This window comes from Ornithodoros turicata, chromosome 2 (assembly GCF_037126465.1).
Source record: "Ornithodoros turicata isolate Travis chromosome 2, ASM3712646v1, whole genome shotgun sequence".
NCBI classification, from domain to species: Eukaryota; Metazoa; Arthropoda; class Arachnida; order Ixodida; family Argasidae; genus Ornithodoros; species Ornithodoros turicata.
Window position 1 is genome coordinate 2,443,207 of NC_088202.1, and position 24,058 is coordinate 2,467,264.

The following is a 24,058-nucleotide window of genomic DNA, read 5'->3' on the forward strand; positions in this document are numbered from 1 at the left end:
CATTTCAATGATTGTTCTTGATGTCACCTTCTGAAATTTTGGGCTTTCACTCTGCCAGACCTAGAAGCCACCTATTCGTTTTACTAGCTGTCGGCAATTCTCGGTCGCGCACTCCTGCGATGCCCGCATAGATGAAGCTGTTCATGTTGCGTCTCCAACATCTAGAGAAAAAAAAAAGGAAGAAAGAAAAACTGTTCAGTCTTACATATCCCATCACAGTCGAACACCGAACTTATCTCGAAGCCATTAGACGCCTCTACCCTATCTGTTCAGAAGACGAATAGGAGTCCCACTATAGAACTGGACGACTTTAAGCTACCGATCGGTTTGATCCCTTCAACAGTTTCTTAATGTGGCGTTAACGTGGGCCAATTTCACACCATCGATCAGATCTTTCTGAATTGACCACCCCTATAGCATTATCGGGGGAAAAGAAGGAGAGGCCCCATCAAGCAGCAGCGTCCTGACAGCTTATATCTAAACCTTGGCAACTATGTTTCGCCACTTAGCTCTCAAAGCTAGTCGTCTGTGAATAATTGCCGAAACGATAGCCTAGCAACTCGCGCTCGTTTCACGCATCAGCCACTTTCACTGCCCTTCGCCGTCTTAACAACCTTTGCCGCGTTTGGAGACGATTAAAAAAAGAAAAGAAAGACATCTAGAAATATGCGGCGTTAACGATGAAGGTGTCGCCATGCTCACTCACCCGAAAGGTAATGTATGGCGCTATAAAATTATCGTCTGAACGATAATCTTTTCAGATAGACAAACTAAACAGTAAATGCGATGTACTCAATCAAGCTAAAGCGTAGCCTGGCGTCATTCAGAAGTGTCTTCCGACGAAGCGTAAGAAAGTGAGAAACAGAGAGCCCTCAACTCATACCACTAATAAGTTCTCTTTTGCGGGTTAGGGTGGACACGCATCCCCATCATTGTTTCACCAACCACGTACGACAGGGGGATCATGTTACGACCCCCTAACATGCTGTGTATGTGTCATGTCACTTTACACTTTGCATCCAGCTTGAATTGAAATGTTAGCCAGTCTTCTCGCCAAAACATCCCAAGTGGCACAATATATTGGCCCAACATTGGCTTCATATCGGCAATACTAGCACAGTATTGGTTTAATATTGGCTGGATATCCGTAATACTGGTCTACTAACGGTGCAGTATTCGACCAGTATTATCGATATCCACCGATATTGAGCCAAGATATTACGCTGCTTGGGATAGCCTGACAAAAATCGTGTAGGAAATAGACGACTCAATGTAGACGAACTATTTTTCAATGTGTTGACATTCGCAATATCTTCTCTTGTGCTTAAATGATGTCAGAATTCTCCTTTAGATGTTATTTTACATCAGATCTTTATTTTGTGAGTGATCGCAAGGAGGTGCAGTATTCGATAGGAAATAGACGACTCAATGTAGACGAACTATTTTTCAATGTGTTGACATTCGCAATATCTTCTCTTGTGCTTAAATGATGTCAGAATTCTCCTTTAGATGTTATTTTACATCAGATCTTTATTTTGTGAGTGATCGCAAGGATGAACGAAGCACAAAATGTTTTTGTTTGCTTTTTTTGTTTGTCATCTTGTGAGCACTATAGGAAAGTCCCCAAGGTCGCAACGAGGCTGTTGCCTCGTCAAGCATTAGAAACCAGGCAAATCTCTACTAGCCAAGACATATTTCACGCAAATCGCACAATTACTCGAAACTCAATGCGATTTTGAAAATGTGTGGATAATCCAATACAGCCCAAAGGATGTCCGCCCCAAAAAGTATACGCGCTTGAAGTGATTTCGTATCACTCCAATAAGACTATTCAGCATGTGCGTCAAGTTCTATACCAGAGATCCGCCGGAATGAAGCAAGCTGCAGAGTGTTTCCTCTGAATTCTCAATTATTTTTTACCAGAGCTTATTTTCTTCAATTTCATTCCACAAAACATCCCCAAGCGCGTCATTTCCAAAACAGAAAAAGAAAAAGATAGAGAAAGAGAGAGAGAGAGAGAAAAAAAATGACGTTTTGACATGTTCTTAGATGGACGTGTAAAAAGTGCGCGTTTCTTTTCCGTTTTTAATATAATCTTATAATATGGTTTCTAGCGGAGTTCCAAGCCCGGTGCATTTTTAAGCATAAGTAAAATAAATCAAATCCTGTTAACTTAATGGAAAATTCGGTCTCCTAAGAGTGCATAATTAACGGATAAAGAAAGCATTCGTAATTAAGCTCGCAGGCGGCGTCTGTCCCCGCTGCATAAAAGGTGCGGTATGACGATATCTGAGATATCTGTTCATCAGTCTGCGTTGGAGTGTGCGTGCATAACACTGTTGTTGCTGGGACTAGCATGCATGTATCTAACTAAAGTAGAGGCATCTAGCGTAGTATAGAAAACCGTAACAAATTTCGTGAAAACTAGAGAGCCTCAAAGCGCGATTCGCGCCTTACGATGCAAAAAGTTTCGTTGTTTCCGTAAAAATGTGCGTATTCTGTCTTACCTGTATTAACATCGTCAAACGCAAAGTGTTTACGGCAATAACGCGCAACAGACAAGCATCCAACTGTAGCATTCACATTAAGGCAACAAGATAGTGAACAAGTACAGAAGCGCGCATTTTTCTTCTTGCGTGCAAACACGGCGCTACACGTATATAAACACGCTACTCTATTAGGTATTCACTTCGGGGAAGCATGGTAAGGAGCCAGATATCGGTAATGAACGAGACAACAAAATGGCCTGACGCTGACGGATATCCAAGAGAAAGTAAAAAAGAAAGGACCAACGTAACACGGGCCACTGTGCAAATCCCAAGTAAGTCATCTTGTCGTTTCTCGAAATTGAGAAGACGACATAGTGTTGAGAGAGCCTCTACATCTAGGAAACAGTCATCAAGTGCACAGCATTCTGATTTAAAAGGAAAGCCAAGCAAGTCACATTTCCTTGATGGCTTCGCATCAAGACAGCGACTCTCGGACCACTCGGACATCGCCGTGGAGCTGTTCAGCTGGTGATAGGGAGAAAAGTAAAGGAACACAAATTGCAAAAGAGCATAGAGGCCGTCAGTAAAAGCAAGTGACACTGGGCGAGTAAACGCATATGAAGACCTCATAAAGGACTATTTGTCGAGCGCCACAACTGTCGCCTGCGCTCTAGACTCTATGTTCCCCGATCACCAAATGACTCTGTCGTGGTAATTTGACTTTAACTCCTCTGCTTTTCGGCATAAATCGCTACTACAGGGACGTCTCGTCTTTCCCTTGGAATGCGATTACGTCAATTTGCGGCCAGGGTTGCGAAGGTAGAGGCTGGCAGACACACTGCTATTCAGTGCTTGTCCAGACGTTTTAAAAACTGAGTGCATGTAGGGTGAGTGTAATTCATTTTCTGGACACACAGTACAGAGCAGTTTACTCGACAATGCCAGTATGAGGGCCGACGATAACAAGACAAAGTATACGTGAGAGGCTATACCATTCTATGGCTAGTCTGTCGTGTGGCAGCTCGTTGGTACTTATACGTCGTGGGTCTGGGACTTGGCAATGAACTGTGCCCAGGGATTTCCCAGCATCCCCTCACATCGCTCTAATGCCCCCCAAAGCCCTTTCAACACCCTCCCGAAACACCTGCGACAAGGGCCAACAAAGACAGAAAAGCAGCAGGTATAGGTGTCACACATCCCACTATCCAGGACCCCCTCCGAGATTAAAGTATGGGAAAAATTTCTGACTGTGACCGCACACATGCCTTCTAGGACCAGCGAGAAAAAGAGAACATAACGAGTTAACGGCTCAGGATGCTCTGCATCAAGTGCTGTGCCCAATGTTATCGCTAGAAGAGAGCCGGGCATACACCTTTTCGTGTCAATCTTGCTCCCTTCACTCCCTCATCTCATCATCAGCATGTCATCCGTTGCACCGTGTACGGCTACAGCCGTGACGATGCCTACGCCCTTAGAAATGAACTTGACCGCATAGCACACTCCTAGCCAACCATAATCTCAAACGATATCGTTATCTGCCCTAATTTGAGAGAAAACGGGAAGCGTACGCCTTTTTGGTGACACTTATGCTGTTCATAATTGTCACAAAAAAGGCGTACGCCTCCCCTTTTCAACAAGGGCAGATAACGATATCGTTCGAGAATATGGTTGGCTAGGAGCGTGCTATGCGGTGAAGTTCATTTCTAAGAGTGTACAGCTGTGAGGCAAACGACGGGTCGCATTTGACACAAATCAGGACAGACAACGACATCGTTCAGAATGGTGGTTGATCCTGAGTCTGTGATGCCGCGAAATTCTCTTTCTCGGCCCACAACGATGCCCACTCGCGTGTGGCCAATTATCCTCTCGCTCCCCCACCCCTTTCTCAAGCAGAGCTTCATCGTTTAATAACGCTCAGAGCTAACCGTCATTCAGAATGGTGTCATTCTGTTCCCTGATTTGTTGAAATTGGGATGGATCCTCCTATTTTGAACACTTTGCAACACTTTGCAATGTGTCAAAAATCACGCGGGTCCGTCCATTTTCAACAAATCAAGAGAGACAGCGGCATATCATTCGGAACGGTTCGGAAGGCGTATATTATGCGTGTAAAGTTTCATTTTGACAGAGCAGGTTGGCGGGAAGATAAACTTACTTTACGGTTTTGAGATGGTGGTGGTGGTGATGGAACTGCTTACCGTACACTGTTAAAACAGAGCTTCACCACATAGCACGCTCCTAGTCAACCATAATTCCGAACGATATCATTCTGTGTCCTGATTTATTGAAAAAGGGTAGGAGGCGCCTATCTGGGACACATTATGCTTGTCCCAGATAGACGCCTTCCCCCTGTTTTGAACAAATCAGGACGCAAAATGATATCATTCGGAATGGTAGTTAGCTTGGGGCGTGCTATGTGGTGAAGCTCTGTTTCTTCAGTGCAGTTGGCCACGGCCAGGCGGGCAACGTCTCAACTATCGCAGGGGCGATCGTGCGTCCTGGGCCGACTTCAATGTGATCTGTGCGACATTTGTCTCAAAGCGTAGGAGGGAAACCTCAGCCACCACCTCAGGGCCTCGGACAGCACAGCCCGCGCTGGGATCCCAACCCGGCTCTATGTAAAGGTAAATGATCTAGGTAAAAAGGGCATTCCCGCTTTGTTACGGAATGGGTGAACGGTTGAATTCGTGTTCCAGTTGCGTCTCTTGAATTCTGCATAGCTAGTGATTTCTTTATAGTGAGCATCAATGCCAGTATCACGTAATCGCAGCGTGGTGCAGCTTGCTGTTGCGATAACGATGATAACAGGGATCTCAACTTCGGTAGTCTAGTGCAGTGGTTCTCAACCTATGTTATTTGAGGCAACCCATGATCGAGACACCGCAACCTAAAGGAACCTACTACACTGTGGCAACTGTGAAGAAGCGGGTATAAAGTGCACTCTTAAAAATGAACTTCACCTCATGGCACGCTCCTAGCCAACCATCACCTCGAATGATATCGTTATCTACCCTGATTTGTTGAAAACGGGAGGCGTACGTCCTTTTTGTGACACTTATGCTGTTCATAATTGTCACAAAAAAAGGCGTACGCTTACCGTTTTCAACAAATCAGGGGGCTTAATCGCTTGCACGCGTTACGAGCTAGCGAGGGGCAGGGCACTCGTCGAAGGGGCACGTGATAAAACACATGCACAGCGCTATTCGCGCGATACGTGAAAGGCGTGGTATACGTCACGCGCAATATGTCACGTGCCCATCTTTTTGAATTTCCCGCCACTCGTTAGCACGTAACGACCATAACGATGATGAAGCGATTCAGCCCCCAGGGCAGATAGTGATATCATTCGAGATGATGGTTGGCTATAGGAGCGTGCTATGCGGTGAAGTTCATTTCTAAGAGTGTGGGTGAGGCAAACTCGATGCCGTACAAGCACCAAATTTTTATTGTGTCTATCTTGTTATTTAAATGTTTATTAATAATTTATTTAATTGATTATTTATTGCTCGAATAAAAAAATAATTAAATAAATTGTAATTGCGACTGTGTCGCAAGATGTCGCTTGAGGTTTGCTGGATTCATTCAACTGTTTCACAATACTTACCCGCAGATAACGCGCTGTGGGTTACCACTGATGCTTGTAAATCCCAAGTCCACGTGGGCAGGAGAGTCGCTCCAAAGTTTCTCCTCGAAGTAGCTCTGACACTCCAAGTGCTTGTAACGCTTTCGAAACACAAGAGAAAAGCAAAATCGTGGTGCGGAGAAACTGTCGGGTTGAGTTGCGGGATGAGCCCACCGATGAAGATCACAGCTGCTAGCTCTGCTTTTTGCACCGTCAGCCGCGGCAACATGGTCCTACGATCTCGATGTCTATTCCAATGCCAACGATCAGATGTCGAGCACAGTCCGATACCCATTTAGACTGTCCGAGAGCGAGCCTTGGTAGGCGGTCAAGTTACACTCGCGGGTACTGAACAGAATCCTGCTCGCGGAACCCCGGTTGAGAAACACTGGCCTAGGAGGTATGTTGCAAACTTGTTCGCAGCGCACCTCAAATACGGGCCTAATTTGTGTTCCACTTAATGACACTGGTGCGTCTCTTTACATATTCTCTAGTAGGCGTCTTTCACCTCACAACACATCTCATTACACGCGTGAACGGTGCGTACAAATTTGCGCACGGTTGCATTTCGCTGTTTTTCTTTTCTTTTTTTTTTGCGTCTTCTATATGCGACGTAACATGCAGCCATTGTTCTACGTGCACGGCCAGGTCGTTCAGATGTTATCTTCTGCGGGCGTCCTTCTGGTGTGCAGCAAGTCAATCACGTTTCGTCCTGGATGATGGAGATGAATGAAAGACACATTTGCGGTGTACATGTGTGTTTCTTTTCGCGTTCGTTAGGCTTCCTCTTTGTAGCGTCGTGCGCTACGGAAGCAGCCCTTTCCTTTTCCTGTTCTTTGTCACGGTCTGTCACATTTGTGTGCTCCGCCAACGGTTATGTTTTCGGTGGCGCTGGTGTGTTATGTACGAGCGTCCTTTCTCTTTCTGTCTCTGGGGCTGTGCGGCCATGGTGTCGAACAGCCCTAACGGAATTGATGGGAAAACAAGAAACAGAATAAAATTAACGAGCGAAAACGAGATTTGTGATGGCTCTGGTATTTTCTGGAAGCTTCATTGGCGCGTACACTGTGGCCAACTTGTTTTTGTTTCACCACTCATTTTTGCCAATCCAGCATCGGAAGGATACCAGGCTCTTCTACTCCCTGATGTTGCTTCCCGCAAGTAATATCTCAAGTACAAGACTTTGCAGACTGCAGCAGTTTCACTTATTTCATTAGTGTTTACGATTGCGTTACCCCCTGCGGTTCTGTTCCTCGAGCAAACCTACCTGAAACAGCAGGTTGGTCTCCACTGTATCAAGCAGGAGCCGCTGCGTCTTCGATGACAGTGGATCACCCGTAGAAGTAAAGTAATTGCAATATATTTGCAACATTAACGAGCGTTTCTGTCACTATCGCTATACCATGGGATCGCGGGAAGGCATTGTTTGGATCAAAGCAAGAAATGAATACACGAGACACAAATTGAAGAACGCGTCTCCTGTGCAATGATGTAACATCACGAAGGCTTGCCTCCAGCTCGCTCGTTTTCTCACAATCCGAACGTGGTTGAGACTGACAAAAGAGAAAATAAAACGCAAAAAGCAAACATTATTTCGCGTATTGATGACAATCTGCTTTCGGCAATAAAAGTGCCCACTGTTACGCATCTTGAATAAGGCGGCTTGTTTTCAATTCTGAAATTTCGACGCAAACTTCGTTCTGTACGAGAAAAAAAAAATATGCTATTCGATGATGGAGAGATCTTTCGCTAATTACGCCATGGCCTCCTTTTTGGAGACGTCTTCTCTGTAGCTATACTACATTGATCTAACAAAAGCTCTATACATCGAGCACAGCTCCACGACACACACAGAGGATTAAATATCACATTCGCCCGGAGAAGCGTGTGTGCCTAGGAGGTTAATGAAGTCATGCGATCCCTGTTCATACTGTTGCAAAAGGCAGTTCCCAATTTAGTAAGCTAAAAGTTAAGAATGCTCACATTTGCTTTCTCCCTTTATGTCATCGTTATTGTAATTATGTCGAAAATTCACGAGAAGAAACTTTCAGCTTGTTTATGTTTTCCCTATTGTTATTTTGTCATCATCATCACAGCTTTATGTTCACCAGCATATTGTTATGGAGAACTGGGAGAAGAACTTCTACTTGAAGAAGAATACTTGACGAGCACAGGAAGGCATCACACAATCCGCAAAAACACGCACATTTAAAGCCACAAGAGCCGTTTCCAACCCAAAGAAATGAATGTGATCAACGTGTAACACGCTACCAGCCAGGATTCCTCAAGCTCGCCTTTAGACAATACATTCTTACGATCCATCGAGCTACTTCTCACACGAAATCCCCTTTATTACGTAAGCTGTTATGGACAGGGGCGACGACATTAATCTCTGACGTGAACTGAATGGGTGTCTCTGATCGCATTACGTAGATACACTATACATAGACTAGTTGCTTTATACACAGTATTAAGGTGGAATAAACTATTCAAACCCGCTACGTAAATAAATGTAGGAAGAGAGAAGCAGACAAAGGAAAAGACGAGATGAAAAGAACTTATAGCAATATGATATTCTCCGAGCCCCATAAGAAAAGAAAGAGCAGGGCCATAATCAATGTAAACGTGGACACTCAGGATTATCATAGCTATGTGAATCCCGTGGTATGAATTCAAAGGCGTTTCAGGCTGTTTCAGCACTGTCCCTTTCATACCTCGCGACATTTTCTCGTGAAATTTGAAAGGAACGGATGTTCTTGCCCTTTATGTGCAGTTTTATGCACGACGCAAATCATTTTTCAGCCGACCCTTCGGCGTAAAAGCTGACATTGCGCGAAATCCATCACGGGACATAGTGAGTCGGTAAATTTAAACTCAATTATGGGTGCTGCTTAATGCAAGAGGAGTCACGAAACTTTGCTGATCATGAAATATGTGGGAAATCTTCTTGAAAAAGTCGCTGATGGCGGACACGACATTAGCTACAGACGTACTCGCCTGGATTAGATAACACCTGAGGTTTAACAATATACCGAGTGTTTCACGAAGTTCTCCACGAATAATTCGTAAACAGGTGGCGCCATCGAAGAACTTTCTGTTTGGTAGAGATCCTTGGGGCATCACCCGTGTACTGAGTAGTGAGCAGCTCGTTTGCATACGCTCACGAATTAGATAGACAGATAAATATTAGATTAAATAGATTAAATAAGCATCCTAACTTTGAAAGTTTATTTCGCGCGCTTACGGAACCTCTGTTTAACGTATCGGGATCTTCAACGAAATAAATTCCAAGAAAAAAAAGCGTCGACACTTAGGAATATTTTTGGGTAATTAATCGGTTTCGGTTTACATATTTCTTGCGCGGAGCAGTGCACCAATGCGCTCTTTGGATCATCTATCCGGCTGTCAATTTCGTGTTCATCCACCTGGTTGGGACACGGGGGTGACGGATGATAAGGAACAGCCGCAAGACCGAAGGACACGCTTTGGAGTTCCTTCTCGTTCTCTACACTCTTAAAAATGAACTTCACCACATAGCACGCTCCTAGCCAACCACCATCCCGAATGACAACGTTCTCTGCCTTGATTCGATGAAAATGCGAGGCGTACGCGTTTTTTATACCAATTATGCAGTACATAATGGTACAAAATAGGTTCCGCCTCCCGTTTTCAACAAATCAGGGGGCTGCGCGAGCGAAACAAACCGACATAAGGAATCGTTAGCTTACCGAAACGAAAAATGAAAACGAAATTGCACGCATAACGAGTAAACGAGGCTGTCACAGCGGGCCTAGCGGGCCCGTGATTTGCTCCTCTAACGCATGACGTAACTTCCTCGTTTTCGTTAAAAGTGGCGCAATCTTTGGCTTAGGCAAACTACATACCGTGATCGGTATTATACGAGAGGGTAACCCAGGTGAAAAGACGTTAACGTTGCATGCGCCCACAGAGAACAAGAAAATGTATGAAGGTTCCTTTCCCTGGAAGATAACGGAAGCTGTGAACCGTGAACCACGCAGCCGTAACCTTCAAGATGGATTTCAGTTAGATGAAACAGATTTTAGGAAGCTATTCCGCCTGTCAAAAACGAGCAGCCCACGTACTACACTGTTAGAAAATTTTTGGGTATAAGCAGCATGTCCCAGGGCGCAGGTATAAAAGTAATTTTATACCTCCTGAAGGTATATTATTTGCACCTAATGGTATAAACATATATCCCCTTGAATGTGTATTTTCAAACCGGGGGTCTAATCTTGGAAAACTGGTATATTCGATTTATTTCAGCGCTTTATATAAGAGTGGCACTTTCATGACCTAGCTCGTAACAAAATTAGAACAAAATAATATTGAGCGACAAGTGCTTTAATCACATCAAGTACTGCGAGAAGGAAAGGGCCAGACAGAAAATGCCTGGAGACGAACGCACACAAACGTACCCACAAAGTCATATTCACAATGTGCAGGTGTAAAACGTAGAGGGGAGCCCCTGCAGACTACTCGCCACGCAGGAAGCAACGTGGGAGGATTTAATGGAGAACAGATACTGGTATATATATTACGGATGTAGTTCCATATCGGGACCACGGGCTTTTTATAAAGAAAAACGAATAAAAACGAAAATCAAACGCTTTTACGTGAAAGAGGAGCTAATTAGTAACGAAATTAAACAGGAATGACCCTCGTATATTGCGTGAAACGTATAACAATTTAATTTTGGCTGTGTCTAGAGGTCCGTCGGATGGTCCGTGGTATGAGGAACTAGACTCTGTTTCCTAACCTAACCAACCTAACCTAGAGCTGCACGAAGCTAACCTGACCAGGATAAACTAACCTAACCTAAACTAACTTGATCTAACACAACGTAATGTTGAAAGCGGAAGTGTCCCGACGGACTCCGATGTATAAACAATCGGGTCCGTCGGACCGATCGACTCCGTTCTTTACGCAGCGGTGTGCATCGGATCGTCTGTGGTATGAGGAACTAGACTGTTTCCTAAACTAACCTAACCTAACCTAACCTAGAGCTGCACGAAGCTAACTTGCAATAACTTGACTAGAATAAACTAACCTAACACTAACCTAACCTAAACTAACTTGATATAACACGACATAATGTTGAGCCGATGGACCCCGATGTATAAACAATTGTGTCCGTCCGACGGACCTCTAGACACTTCCTTCAAATTGTGTCGCCCGTTTCTGGAGGGTGATCCACCATCTTTACTGAGAACCTTCTGATCTAACCCGAGGCAGAATCTCGACGCCCGCACCTCATAGTGCCTCTTGCACCCTACCTCTTGCAAGATGGCAAGTTTCGACTCCGTTAGGCTTAGCAGTCCCGTGTTTCCCCTGCGCTAAAAGTGGATCAGATGGGGTTGTTGAAATGCATATAAAAAAGTTCTAGTCCACAGAATTTTATAATGCTTACATTTTTAGATTCAGTTTATGACCTTCTTTCACTTCCCTGCAATATTTACCTTCCTAACTACTTCACAAATTTTTCGGCATCGACGAATCGACGGCATGATTTCTGCCTTCCAAGGAATAGTCGAAAAACTGAAGAAGTGAAGTGACGGAAATGTCGTTGACGCGCTCGCGCCCCAGGCGTAGTCAGCTAATGTCACGTGCACGGCCGTAACGACACCGACAGCTTAACGACATCGGTTCACGAAGAAATGCGATTGCGCCAGGGGGATATCGTCGTTACGTTTGTTCTGTTCGGTAGCCTCCTGCTTCACTTGCCGTGTTAAGGACGGAGAAGAGGATGAGAAGGGCCGCGCGCATCGCTGGGGTTCTGTACCTTCCCCCATTTCGGTATGCAGCCGAGTATGTTCGGTCGAAGTTGTGGTCAGAGATTACGCCACTGTCCCGTTGACGAAGCGAGCACGAAATATGCCCCCTGAAACCCGTCTCGCGCTAGTTTTAACGATAGCCGTTGCTCTCATTAGCTCGTGAGGTGAAGCACGCTATGTGGTGAAGTTCATTTTTAAGAGTGTACCCCACTAGTTCACAGTGCTCGCGTCGCATTCGTCATCATCTATGATAAGTGCACGCTATCTACTACGAAACGACAGAACCACCGGTCCTGTTTACCAGTCGCTTTGAGAAGGAATGCCAAAGCGTCTCTTGCGGCTCTTCCTAATCTTCCGTCGCCCACGTGCGTGAACCAGGCGGATGTACACGAAATTGACAGCAGTACAGCTGATTCAAACAGCGCATTGGTGCACTGCTCCGCGCAAGAAATATGTAAACCGAAATCGATTATTTACTCGGAAAAATCACTAAGTGTTGGTGTTTCGCTTGGAATATTTTTCGCTGAAGGTAAGTATATATAAGGTAAGTGAAATATTTTTCGCTGAAGTAAAAGAGAGGTTCCCATAGCGTGCGAATTAAAATGTAAAAGTTAGGATGTTTATTTAATTAGTGAGCTATGCAAGTCAGGCAGTCACTACTCAGTTCATGGCCGATGTCCTAAAGATCTTTACCAAAAAGAAAGTTCTTCGATGGCGCCACCTGTATACGAAATATTCAGGTGGGGGACCTTCGTGAAACACCCGGTATATCCCAATGTTTCACGCTATGTCCATACAAGGTATTCAGTCTGTCAACGGACAAGTCCATTTACAGATGGATTTTTTTTATTGTTCTTAATATAGACATATAGTGCTAAAGCAAAGAGCTGTCAAACATTTTCGGCAATCTGAGTTGGTGTCGAGGAAATGTTTGTTAAATGAGGCCACGTAAAACAGTTTACCATATAGAAGATTTCTGACTGCATCAAATCAAACAAAAACGTTTTGAAGCACTTTGAAGCGCATTATTCCAATGGAGTTCAAATAATATAAGGAAGCGACCTGGCGTTTGCGATAAAAGGATTACCATCGCATTATTCTGATTAGTTGCGCAGTAGACATTCATAATAGCTTGGGACAGGTTTATACGTCCACATTGACTTATAGAACTAGTATATTCTTAATTGCCTCATCCACTACAGCGTTACATGAGAAAAATGCCACCCGCCACCAGTTTGTTCGTCAGTGTGAATGTGGGAGCGACTGGCAACAATGTGAGAGAGAATGCGTTGAGGGTGAGTGCGTGTTTTCTAGCGTGGCTTGGCACGTTGAAGAGAGGGTATAGCTAGCATGGTGAGATTGGTAGGCTCTGAGCGGCAATCAGAGGGTGTGGAACCTTTTCTTCAACTGCCACCATTCATTAGTATATTCTTATTCGAAACCAGTTGTCGGCAGCCTTGTTCAATATGGACGTGAACTTATCTTAAAAGACATCAGAAAATCGAGTAGCATATTTTCGAAAAAAACAAAACAGAACAAACTTCGTACTTTGATGAAGTACACTGTTTGAACAGCGATATAATTGCAGCAATCGCAAGAATGTAATAAATCAACGCTTCGAACCTGTAAGAGCAAGCGAGAGACAGCAGGCATCTTTCCTCCCCGTCCTGCATGAAGTACACACAGCGTGGTAGACTCGGACAACACGGCTGCACTTAAAGTCAAACTTTAGCCGCTCCAACACAATAATCTCCCGTCGCTTGAACAATCGTCAGCGGGATTTTAATCCATCCATACCATGACAAAGTGACAAACTTTGCAAAGGACGTTTGAAAATGGGCGATGTGTGGAATAGGGACGTCTGGAACGGAAATGATGGGCTCTCGACAAACCGTAGAAGCATGTGCTTCATTGCAGGGGGGAAGAAACCGTAAACGGCACAATTCAGGCGCCACATGACGACTGCGGGTTTCCACTCTTTCGCTTGACAGGGTCTGGCTCCGATAAGTCTCGCAAATTCAAAGTTTACGAGTGTTGGAGTATCAACCGCGCGGTTAGTAAGCGGGTGGCTTTCAACTCCATTTTCAGCCACTTCCGGGTCCTTAATTATTGAGAGGTATTATACACGTAGTGGTTGCCGTCATGTATGTGAGGTGGTGTGCATTAGCACAGATCAGTCTTGGGGAGTAATTAAGTTACAACTTATAAGTAACTTTGAACCGTAACTACTTACTTTCCGCAGTAACTAGTTGCAGTGACTTATACAAAAGTAACTTGTAAATATAACTACATACCGCTTTTGTTACATCGTTTCGGCTTTCTTTTCTTAAAGGACAACTGTAAAGTAACTAAGTTACTTTAATGTGGCAACTGTAGCTGTATAACTACTTATTTTTCGAAACGAGTTACTATAGAACCGTAACTCAGTTGCTATTTTTCCAGGACGAGTGTAGCTACAACATAGTTGATTTTTTTAGTAACTGGCATATATCGGGATCCGTCCTTATTTCAGATACGGGAACGCGTAGATTATCCGCGGTTACGTCGGGCGGACTGCAAGGTTTTTACGAATTTGCCGACGTTTAAATAAATACGCATATCAACCACATCCACCAGGAGCGCAACCCCTTAGTTATGTTCATCAGTTTGCGTTATTGGAGAATGCAGATATATGAAATATCAATATATTTGAACAATCAACGCTTCATATCTTGTGTAGAAATTTTGTGCAGTAAGTGTCCAGAGACTAATCACTGCAGAATGTCTGGCATTTGCGCGCACACAACAAGGGCTGAAGGGGGAATATGATTATTGAGAAAGAGAAGAAAGAAAGGAAATGTTAGTCAGGCACAGGCCGACTTGCTATTCCTTTAAAAACTAGGAGCTGGTTGAGGGCTGGTTGAGTCGTGACCGTCCCCTGGTTGAGGAGGACTGGGCCGAGCAGAGTGGCTAAAGAGAAGTTAGGGTAACCAAGTTGTCGTAAGTGGCGTTGGAGAACGAGTCGTTGAGGGGGATATTGGTTGCAGGATAGAAGGTAGTGCTGAATGTTGACTCTTCCTAAGCATACAAGCAAGCAAGGAAGCTTCCAAGCAGCATGTTGTGCAGTTGAGGGAGTTGGACTGAAGCATTTGATATAGGAGCGAGGATGTGTGTGGCAGCATTCAGTCAAAGGCGATGGAGAAGTGATTCTTCTGCTCTATTGTAACGACAGGCAATGAGGGGGTCGTTGAGTCGCAAGAAAGGGTCATAAGGTAGCGTACGCCCGGAACTGTCGGGTACGGACATAGCGCCAGCGGCGGATGTGTGGGCACAGGTAGAGGCAGTTAGGATTAGACGGGTAGCAGGTAGGGCCCCGGTAGATATAGCGCGTCTCTCCATTGTGTCTGCGCGGGCTTCACCAAGGGGGCCTCCATGTACCTGGATCCATTGAAGCGTTACAGAATGACCATTGGCTGAGAGTTGGGCGAGAGTCTGCACTATGCGTGCGTGGAGAGAGCATATGCACTGTAAGAAAAAAAGGGTGTGAAAAGGTGGTAACTTCTATAGTTACGACTTAGGTCAACATAGCGTCTGATAAAGGGTGTTAAAGGGTGGTTAGAGAAATTATCATATATCCAAATTTCTACAAAAAGGCATACGTCCCCCTCGCTCACCGAATCAGAAGCTGTAACCCTACCATTCGTCGTAATGGTTGGCGGACAATGTGCTATGCGGTTGAAGTTCTGTTTTGAGAGTGAGGTAGCAGGTGGAACTTTGCAACCTTTTAGGCACAACGTATGCGACAACTATTACCCCTAAAAGGTGTAACTGCTCCACCCATTTTTCTAAGAGTGTGGTGCTAGAGCGAAAAGAAAACAGGAGAGCCAGAGAAGCCTTGCGGACAGTAAGCAGGCGGCTGTCACAGTTCGTCATTAGAAAAGATGCCAGGCAACACATTAGTAACAACATAGCCTGATCGGTAGGTAACATAAGCGACCCTGTGCATCTCAATTTGTAGTTTTGAAAAATAAGGAGTAGTCCTGTGTATGACGGTCAGTCCCAAAGCAAGTCTCTGCTCGAATGATTCCATAACCAAATAATTACATGTTTGCTAAAATTGCAGAATGGGCCAGTTAGTACATGACTACCCACAAAACTGGGAGCGAGGCAAACAAAAACGACAATTCTTGTCGTTTAGGTTGTCGTCGCCGTTTGTGTTTGTCTCACTTGAGGTTTTGTGTGTAGGCATTACTCGTTGCACAGACTAGCATCGCACACGGCACACCCTGCAAAACCAATTATCATGTTTTCGAGGCTTGCACAACGTCTGGCATTTCGTCGAGAACGGTTCACTAAATTTTAAACATCAGTTTTTGGAGAAACACTCATTTCTTTCTTCTACTCAAAGTGATTGAACAAACAGTGGAACCTCGAAACGAGGCCATGTTGTTTACAAACAGCTTCTATGGCAAGTATTGTAAGCCACAAACGCGCATGTAGTGTATGAAAAAGAAGTGCAAACAATTCTCCTTCTGAAGAATGTGTCACGCTTGTGCTTGCCCCCAAGCGATAAGACCTTCCACAGTAAATACGCAGTGGGACAATCAAGACGGTGTACGCGGGCAACTTGGGGGAGCCTTGGATGTGCCCCAAGCGAAATATCGTTGTAGATGTTCCAACGCACAGCTGTGCCATGCATTTCTACACATATGGCTTTGCATGAATCAGAACTCCATTTGATTCTGAGTGGTATATCTACACAGCGTAGAAAGTCTTGAGTCAGAAAACATAAAAAAAAAACATACACAAAACCATGCCGTTGCGTCCCAGTAATGCCCTTTACCCGAATTCCGTACCAGTCGATCATTCTCGTTTCCGTTGCCAGTACAGCAACGTGGCATGTGTTTCCTTTTTCGTTGCCATCACAAGCTCCAATTTGGAGGAATTCTTGGCTTGACAACTATGATCATGAGTCACACCACAGTGGTCGGTGTGTGGAATAATTTTGCCCGCTTGATGTTTCTTTAAAGTGCACCAGAACTTCAGCACAATGCGCGCCGTGTTTAATGTGCGTCGCGGAAGACGGCACTAAGCGACTTGTACACTGCTACCAAGCTGCTGGCGTCCTCTGACGCGTTCCAACCCGCAACGCTGAAATGAATAGGCATACAGACTTCCAACGGACGTACTGAGGCCTATCCAGCTTCAGTAACAGACAGTGTTAATACACCGTTGATAACGTAGCTTCCGAATCTCCCGCCTAGATATTTAGTATAGACGACCCTCTGCTTAGAAACATGTGACGTCACGAGAAGACCGGTTCGAGATTATATTTTGCTGTGGTGGGCAAGAAGCGGGAAAAATGCGTCGCCTGATAGGCTGATAAAGCTGATAATGCCCCCCAGCATGCTTTTCGCGGCAGCGACTCTCGCCCCTTCTCCCTATCGAAATTGCTTGGTCCCTGGCCCAATCCAACCCAGCAACGATCTGCGCTCAAAGCTCTTTTGACATTTCTGGACACCTTCGGACTTCGATCGTTATTGTGAAGGGGCTCCTTATTTTACTCCCCACCTCCCCAGCAGCAATGGGGTAGAGTATCGCCTCTGGCGATGAACCTCCCCACTCTCCATCTCAAAATAAAGTTGTTGTTGTTGCGGCAGCGAAACGTAATCAATGACGTAGGAGCTCAGGTCGTCAATAGCGCCACTGGGAGCGCGGAAGGCTACCGCTGCTACCGCAACCAATTGTAGATAAGATTCTGAGTCACGCACGCTGTCATTGGTTCCGGAACTTGACGGTGACGTCACCAATTGTATGCTACAAGTCGCTATCAGCGAGTTATCAACTGTCTACTAACACTGTCAAATATATAGATTCAATTTACGTTACCGTCCCTTATTACGTCATGCAATCGGCTTGATGCATTTCGCGACAAAAGTGTTTAATATGAGCATCCATTCGACAAGCTTCTTACTTTCGTTCTTGACAATGTAATCATCGCGGGATTTTCGAATGGATATTACATTTTCGGTATTCGGCTTCTATCCGAGTGGAATCCTCCGTAGGCAACCTCTGCTCCTGAGAACACGGCATTGGTGCACTTGCCTTAGCCTCACGCGCCCGCCGCAGAAAGGCATGTGCGTCATACAGTCGGTACGCTACCTTATTGACGTCTCGACTTTGGAGTAGCAGAAAATGGCACCATCGCGGTTACCATTTCGGGTTCAGTAGAGTTTCCTGTTCCCTGCTTTCCACAACAATTTCAGCTTTTGTGCGCGAAACTTGGCGTTTTCAAAATATCCAGTGGAGTGAACACACATGTTTAAAATAATGAGGACTGCTCAAATTCTTAACAAAGTTCCACTTTAATGAAACTAGGGGGAATTCTTCATAGGAGGCCGCAATACATGGGCTCCCAGGTGTAGGAGATAACATTTTCATTTTTCTTCGTCGTTACCTGAACCACAGCACAAGATCCCGATTTTCGCCTCGCGTTATCCCTCTTTCGTTTCCATAATCGTAGGACCCGCTTATATCCGCTTATAGCTCTTATCTGGAACCCATACACGTGTTGCAAAAACGGTGTGTCCTTTTTATGACATTCAGTAACCGTAACGTCTCTTCTCATCCCCCTCTTTTTAAATCTCAATATACTTCCATTCAGCCAAATTGTTGTCCAACGTATCTCTTTGCCAATGCATGGCATCGTTTTACGACACTTTCCATTTGCCATTAACACCCAGCAACTTAAACAAAGGTCGTCCAGGGCAACGGTCATGGGGAACCTGAATTTACGGAAGGTCAACAATGCTAACGGCAAAAGGTCTGTTGGGTTTCAAGGTGTGAAAATATGGAATTCTCTTCCCCCCAATGTAAAACAGTCCAACAACTTTAAATCAGCTGTTACTAAATTTTGCCTTACCCGGTTGGGTTAGGCTGGACCGCACTCCGTCAATGTTCTATTTGATGTCAATAAGTATCTGCATGTGACATGTATTTTTGATATGAATGTGTTTGATATATATATGTTGCTAGTAATGCTGCTAGCTATTAATTGTACACTTATGTTAGCAGACCCAATACTAGCGGTTGCTATGGGTCTGTACAGGGTTGATAGTTCATTGTATTAATTGTATGTAAATAAATAAATAAATAAAATAATAATAATAATAGGATGGCTCAGTTACAGTTTTCAATTACGGGCACTGCAAGCAAGCATAAACTCTCCTAGTTAGAAAACTGTTACATTGCATCCAGAGCACTAAAGAAATGTAGCAAAGTAAAAATCGGCCAGCTTTTTTTTTTTTTTTGCCAACGACATTACGTCGTTAGTATATATAGTTATCGCATAGTCTAACCCAACCAATCAGCCTCACATGGGTATCGATTTTGTCGCTTCGCTAGTAAAAGTTAAGCCGGTTAAGTCCGAGAACAACCAAGTAACCAAGCATGTAACCATTTTGTAACCAAGCATGCCTGCTCCTGCTAAAGCTTCACAGAGGCTGCAGTATATGAAATAAATAAATAAATAAATAAAATAAATATAAATGTTGTGAGATATGAGCTGTTTTTTCTACTGAATTGGTTCAGTTGTGTGAATCAAAACGCAAAATTAAGGGATATGTGACGTACTATGCGGAAATCGACGATCAAACCGGCTACATGTACGGTTATCATATTTCGTTTAATGTCTGCCTCCTCAATGAGGTTGTTACCCTCAGCCCTCACCCATTGTCACACTGGTTTCTGGTTACATTATTCCATGGACGTTCATGTTGCATACTCTTTTTTCTGATACGATTATAACCACCACTAAAATAACAATCAATAAGAACATGTAAGTGCGGTCTTGTTTTATATGGGTACCATTCTCAAAACAATGTGATTAAACTCACGAACAGCATTATACATAGTGCACAAAAGCTTTGGAAGCTTGTGCTGCCTCATTGTCTCCCAGGAACCGCGCGCGCGGTAAGCACTCTCCCTCCCAATTGCTCTCCATAAAAGCCACCGGCAATCGGAACAAAATCTCTTTTTCACCGCTGACGACTTACCAACCGCCGCAACCCTTGGCACACCCGCGACGAGTATCATCCACAATCCTAAAGTTACACGGCACAAGGATTGGAAGCGCAGCATCCGCAGCATGTTTTCCGAAACACGGATTCCGATGCACTCATGCGAGGTTTAAACCCACACTCTTTCCCGCTTCAGCAGCAAAGGAAACACCACTCTTCTTTTTCACAAGATTCTACAGACCCGTTGGTTAGCGAAAGAACACATTCCGTTGGGCACCTTTCCTTGACTCGAAGAGAACAATCGCTGAGCATCCGTAAAAGGGAGCACACGGCATTCAAAGAGCACTCAGAGAAACAGTGAGGCATCCGCCGCAACAGCTCGGGAGCTTGGCGCGGTTCCTCCGCCCGTCGTCGTCAGAAGTCGCCGCGAGGGGGCGAACGGGGGATGCTCGCCACCAGGGAGCGCGTCTGCCATATGTGACGACACGTTAGCCGAGCCAACCGGAGAGGGGACAATGAAAATTGGCGCGAACGCGAAATGTTTCTTCGGAGTTCAGAGAAGAGTCGTGATGCTTACGAGCAGGGGATGTACGAGTCTGTCATGTTATTTCATGGATTTCATTTATTTGGTTGGGTGGAGTGGATATGTGGTTTGGTATCCCTCTCGGGGCGCTTTAACGAGCTCTATATGCTGCCTTATGGTGTCGACACGAAGTACAGATTCGTTTTGTTACGAATGATGAATTTCTCCCAGAATCACATTACCCATTTCTACGGGAGCGCAAACTGATAACGAAAGAAAAAAGCTACGGCCTTCGTCTTTGTTACGCTCTGTTTTACCGTGTATCTTATCACCAGCAGTCCTGCCAACAAATGGTGTTGGTGATTTGATAGTTGCCGAGACCATTGGTCCTCCACTAGAGGCGGACACGAGAAGGTACCAAATTCCCCTCTGAGTCGGCTTGACTCGACGGTACGAAGGGGAAAGGGCGCGCACTCTCTCTCTCAGCATTTGTAGTTACCCTATTATTATGTGGATCTACACGTTTATTATTATATGGATATGCACATACGAAACTTGTCGAAAATACCATATTGTTTTTGCAGGTGACGGTAGTTCTCCTTTTTGACAACTTGTCGTTATTTCGTCCATGAGGCCATTTCTTTTCCCATTTTGCCGTAGACTCGGCACATGCGGAAATGAACAAGATTTCGTTTCATCGAGAGCATGGAAAGTAAACACATACGATGCCATTTCTTCATGTTTCCGAGCACCGCATGGCTGTTACAACGTTGATATTTTATGACGTCTGGCTAATCCACGTGAGTCGAAAATTTCGTGTCATTCGCCGAGGTATGTACGCGTACATGAAAGGAAAATGCAAAGCCCCATTCTCCGCTCCTGAGCAAAATGCTATTTCCAAAATAGGATGAAAATTCTTTTATCCGCAGCTCATTGCTTTTGCGCCGCCTCTGAAGGGGACATGAGCTGCCTGCCACACGGATGTATTCCGAATGAGAAATGGAGAAATGAAGGCAAATGTCGGAGGCAACGCCTTTCGCGGATGCGACGAAATTCCGTAAGATATTTCGCATCCCTGTTTGAAAGAGCCCACGGTTTGATTTAGGTTGGAGATAATGGGAGGAAAATATGTTACCTAATGGATTAGTTTTCCCGGAACGCGTTTGGTTGACAACTTGTGCACTCGGCGTTTGTACAACGGACTTTCGATGATCGTTTATCCAATTTTCGGCACAACATTCTGAGCCCTAGGGATTACCGTGCACTTTAGCGCGGGACATGTTGTTCGTTTTGGCTAAAGGCGGCTGGGTGGATTACGCTAAGAACACGGCGCAACTGACGTTGCCGACCTGGCTATGTTCTTTGACGTTCATTTCGCAAAACATCTAATTAGTGAACGCTAATTAACCACAGGGGAACCGCTTTGACGACGTATATGCCAGGATTTTATCTGCGTTTTGTGAATGCTGGTGATTCAATCAATTTTCTGTTTGTGCTCTGTATAACTGGCTCTGCCTTTGAGACTTTGCGCCTGTTTTTTTACTTGTTTATTTATGTAATTTCATGATACAGAAATGAAGAGCTAGGCGCAAAAGGCACAAGCCTGACGAGGCGCCTGCCTAACACCAGCACGAGTAGTGCATGGGCAATCCGCGTAAAAAAAGACAATAAAAACAAAAACAGTGAACAAATGCAAATGTAATTTCGCTGTATGTCAATGTGGTAGCTGTTTTTTTTTCTTCTTTCCTGTTTATTTGTGTGCGTGTGTGCGTGTTTGAGCACATCAGAACATACATGTAATGGACGATTTGCATACTCAAGTCGACCCTAGCGGCGGAAGGCTAAAGTACCCGTGTTTTCCATCCAAAAATGGCGACGCTCATGCCGTGCAGTGAAAGAGAAGACGTTTCATATGCCATGAAGTAACACGTTAGCGCGAGCAGTGCAACCATACCGATATGCCACTGAGCTACGCCCCTTTGAAGAAGAATACCGATGTTTTCCACTCAAAGATGGCGAACGCAAGGACTGGGCATGCGCATAGGCGTTGTCAGGAATGGTCCATGGGTTGTATATACAGTATGGCGTGTATTGCATATACAGGCGAGAGATGATCACACACCTATAGTTCTGAGGCAACAACTGGCGATGTGGTGTTCTTTTAAAACTGGTAATTGAGTAAACACTTGTTAGCAGGGCATCGAAATTGTTTAAGAAATATGGGACGAGAAAGGTTGTGGACTGTGCCCCACAATTAGTACGCAGTAACTGTACTTTGTAAAAGGGAGAGTTCCTAGTCATGTGTCGTGACAAAGTGTTTGAAGTAACATCAAGGTGATTCAGACCTTCCAATGTTATTACATATATGACTAATTTTAATATGAAAATGTTATCAACGGTGAGTGTCCTGGTATCCCAAAGAAGCTGACTAGAGTGCAACTCTAAACTGGGGTTTTCTGGAGAGCAGCTATTTCATCACAGTTACCTGGCGTTGTGTTACCCCAGATTAAACAACAGTAACAGAGTTTTAGGTAAATTAAAAAAAAAGAATCCTTTTATGCAGGTAGGGAGGTATATCGTCGCAATCATCCGAGGTACCGGTGACGTCATTTTTGCACCCTCGTGTATTCCAGGATAAAGTTTTGTGAAACCACACCCGAGAGAATTTTATCACGCTTAAATTTTCAATAACAGCCTGAATGTGGGGTCGATCGATTTATTTTTTGCTTAAAATTATGTACTTGGTTTTGCCAGTGTTTAGAGATAACCACTGAGACAACTCATCAAAATAGCTGGTGACATGGGCGGCCACATCTTCTAAGGTCTGACCGGTGAAGAATGCAGTAGAGTCATCTGCGTACATGATTGTGTCAAGTCTATAGGGAAAAGATACTAAATCATTTATGTAGAGTAAACAGTAAATATATTATTATGTATCACGAAATGAAGTCATAAAATTGTGATTATCTGGGGATTATGAATGAAAATGACTCTTCCGCGGTCAGAACAACTGAACTTGAATAATTGTATAGACCAGTTCGCGTGGCGTAGCGGTTAAGATCACCGTCTTCTACGCCAAAACTGGGAGGTGATGCGGGCAAATAATGAAGGTCGCAGCGATTGAGCATTGCAAGGAAAGCAGAAGAGCAAGGAAGAAGCACCGGGAAGCAGAAAGGGACATAAGCTAGTTGGTTGGTGGTCCCTTATTGCCATAGCTACGAGGTACAGCACTCTCATCTTCTGTTCATCATCACCTGATCATCATCATCTCCAGCCACAATCGTGACGATGCCTATGGCTGTGAGGCGAATAACGGCAGGCTGCAAAAACACCGCTACCAGAGGAAGAACGCGAAGACTAAGATTATATATCGAAGACGTGGGAAAGTTACCCCCTTTGGTTTTATCATATCCTCTATTGTAGTAAGAGGAACGTTACAAAAGTGTCACATACCAGAATCCAGTGTCTTGACGAGCGTACGCCAAGTTGCAAAAAAAAAAAAAGTTCAACAACATTCATAGCTGCGTAGGGGATTGCCACGTACCACGTAAATCATCCGTAACTTAGTCACCTGCTCTTTCAAACACGTTTTGTCTCACAATGTTTTCCTCTTCTGTCCCGTCAAAAAGAGACAT

At 44.5% G+C, this 24,058-nt stretch overlaps 1 protein-coding gene across 3 annotated transcripts in view; it reads right to left on the reverse strand.

Moving 5' to 3' along the window:
- LOC135385147 (hemicentin-2-like) overlaps positions 1 to 20,290 on the reverse strand; it is a 575,110-nt gene extending 554,820 nt beyond the window's left edge. For all 3 annotated transcript variants that reach the window (XM_064614321.1, XM_064614320.1, XM_064614319.1), the window contains exon 1: positions 19,937 to 20,290. In XM_064614321.1, the coding sequence (XP_064470391.1) occupies positions 19,937 to 20,030 (94 nt within the window). In that variant the 5' untranslated portion in view covers positions 20,031 to 20,290. The remainder of the gene's footprint in view (positions 1 to 19,936) is intronic.
- Positions 20,291 to 24,058: the final 3,768 nt, after the last annotated feature.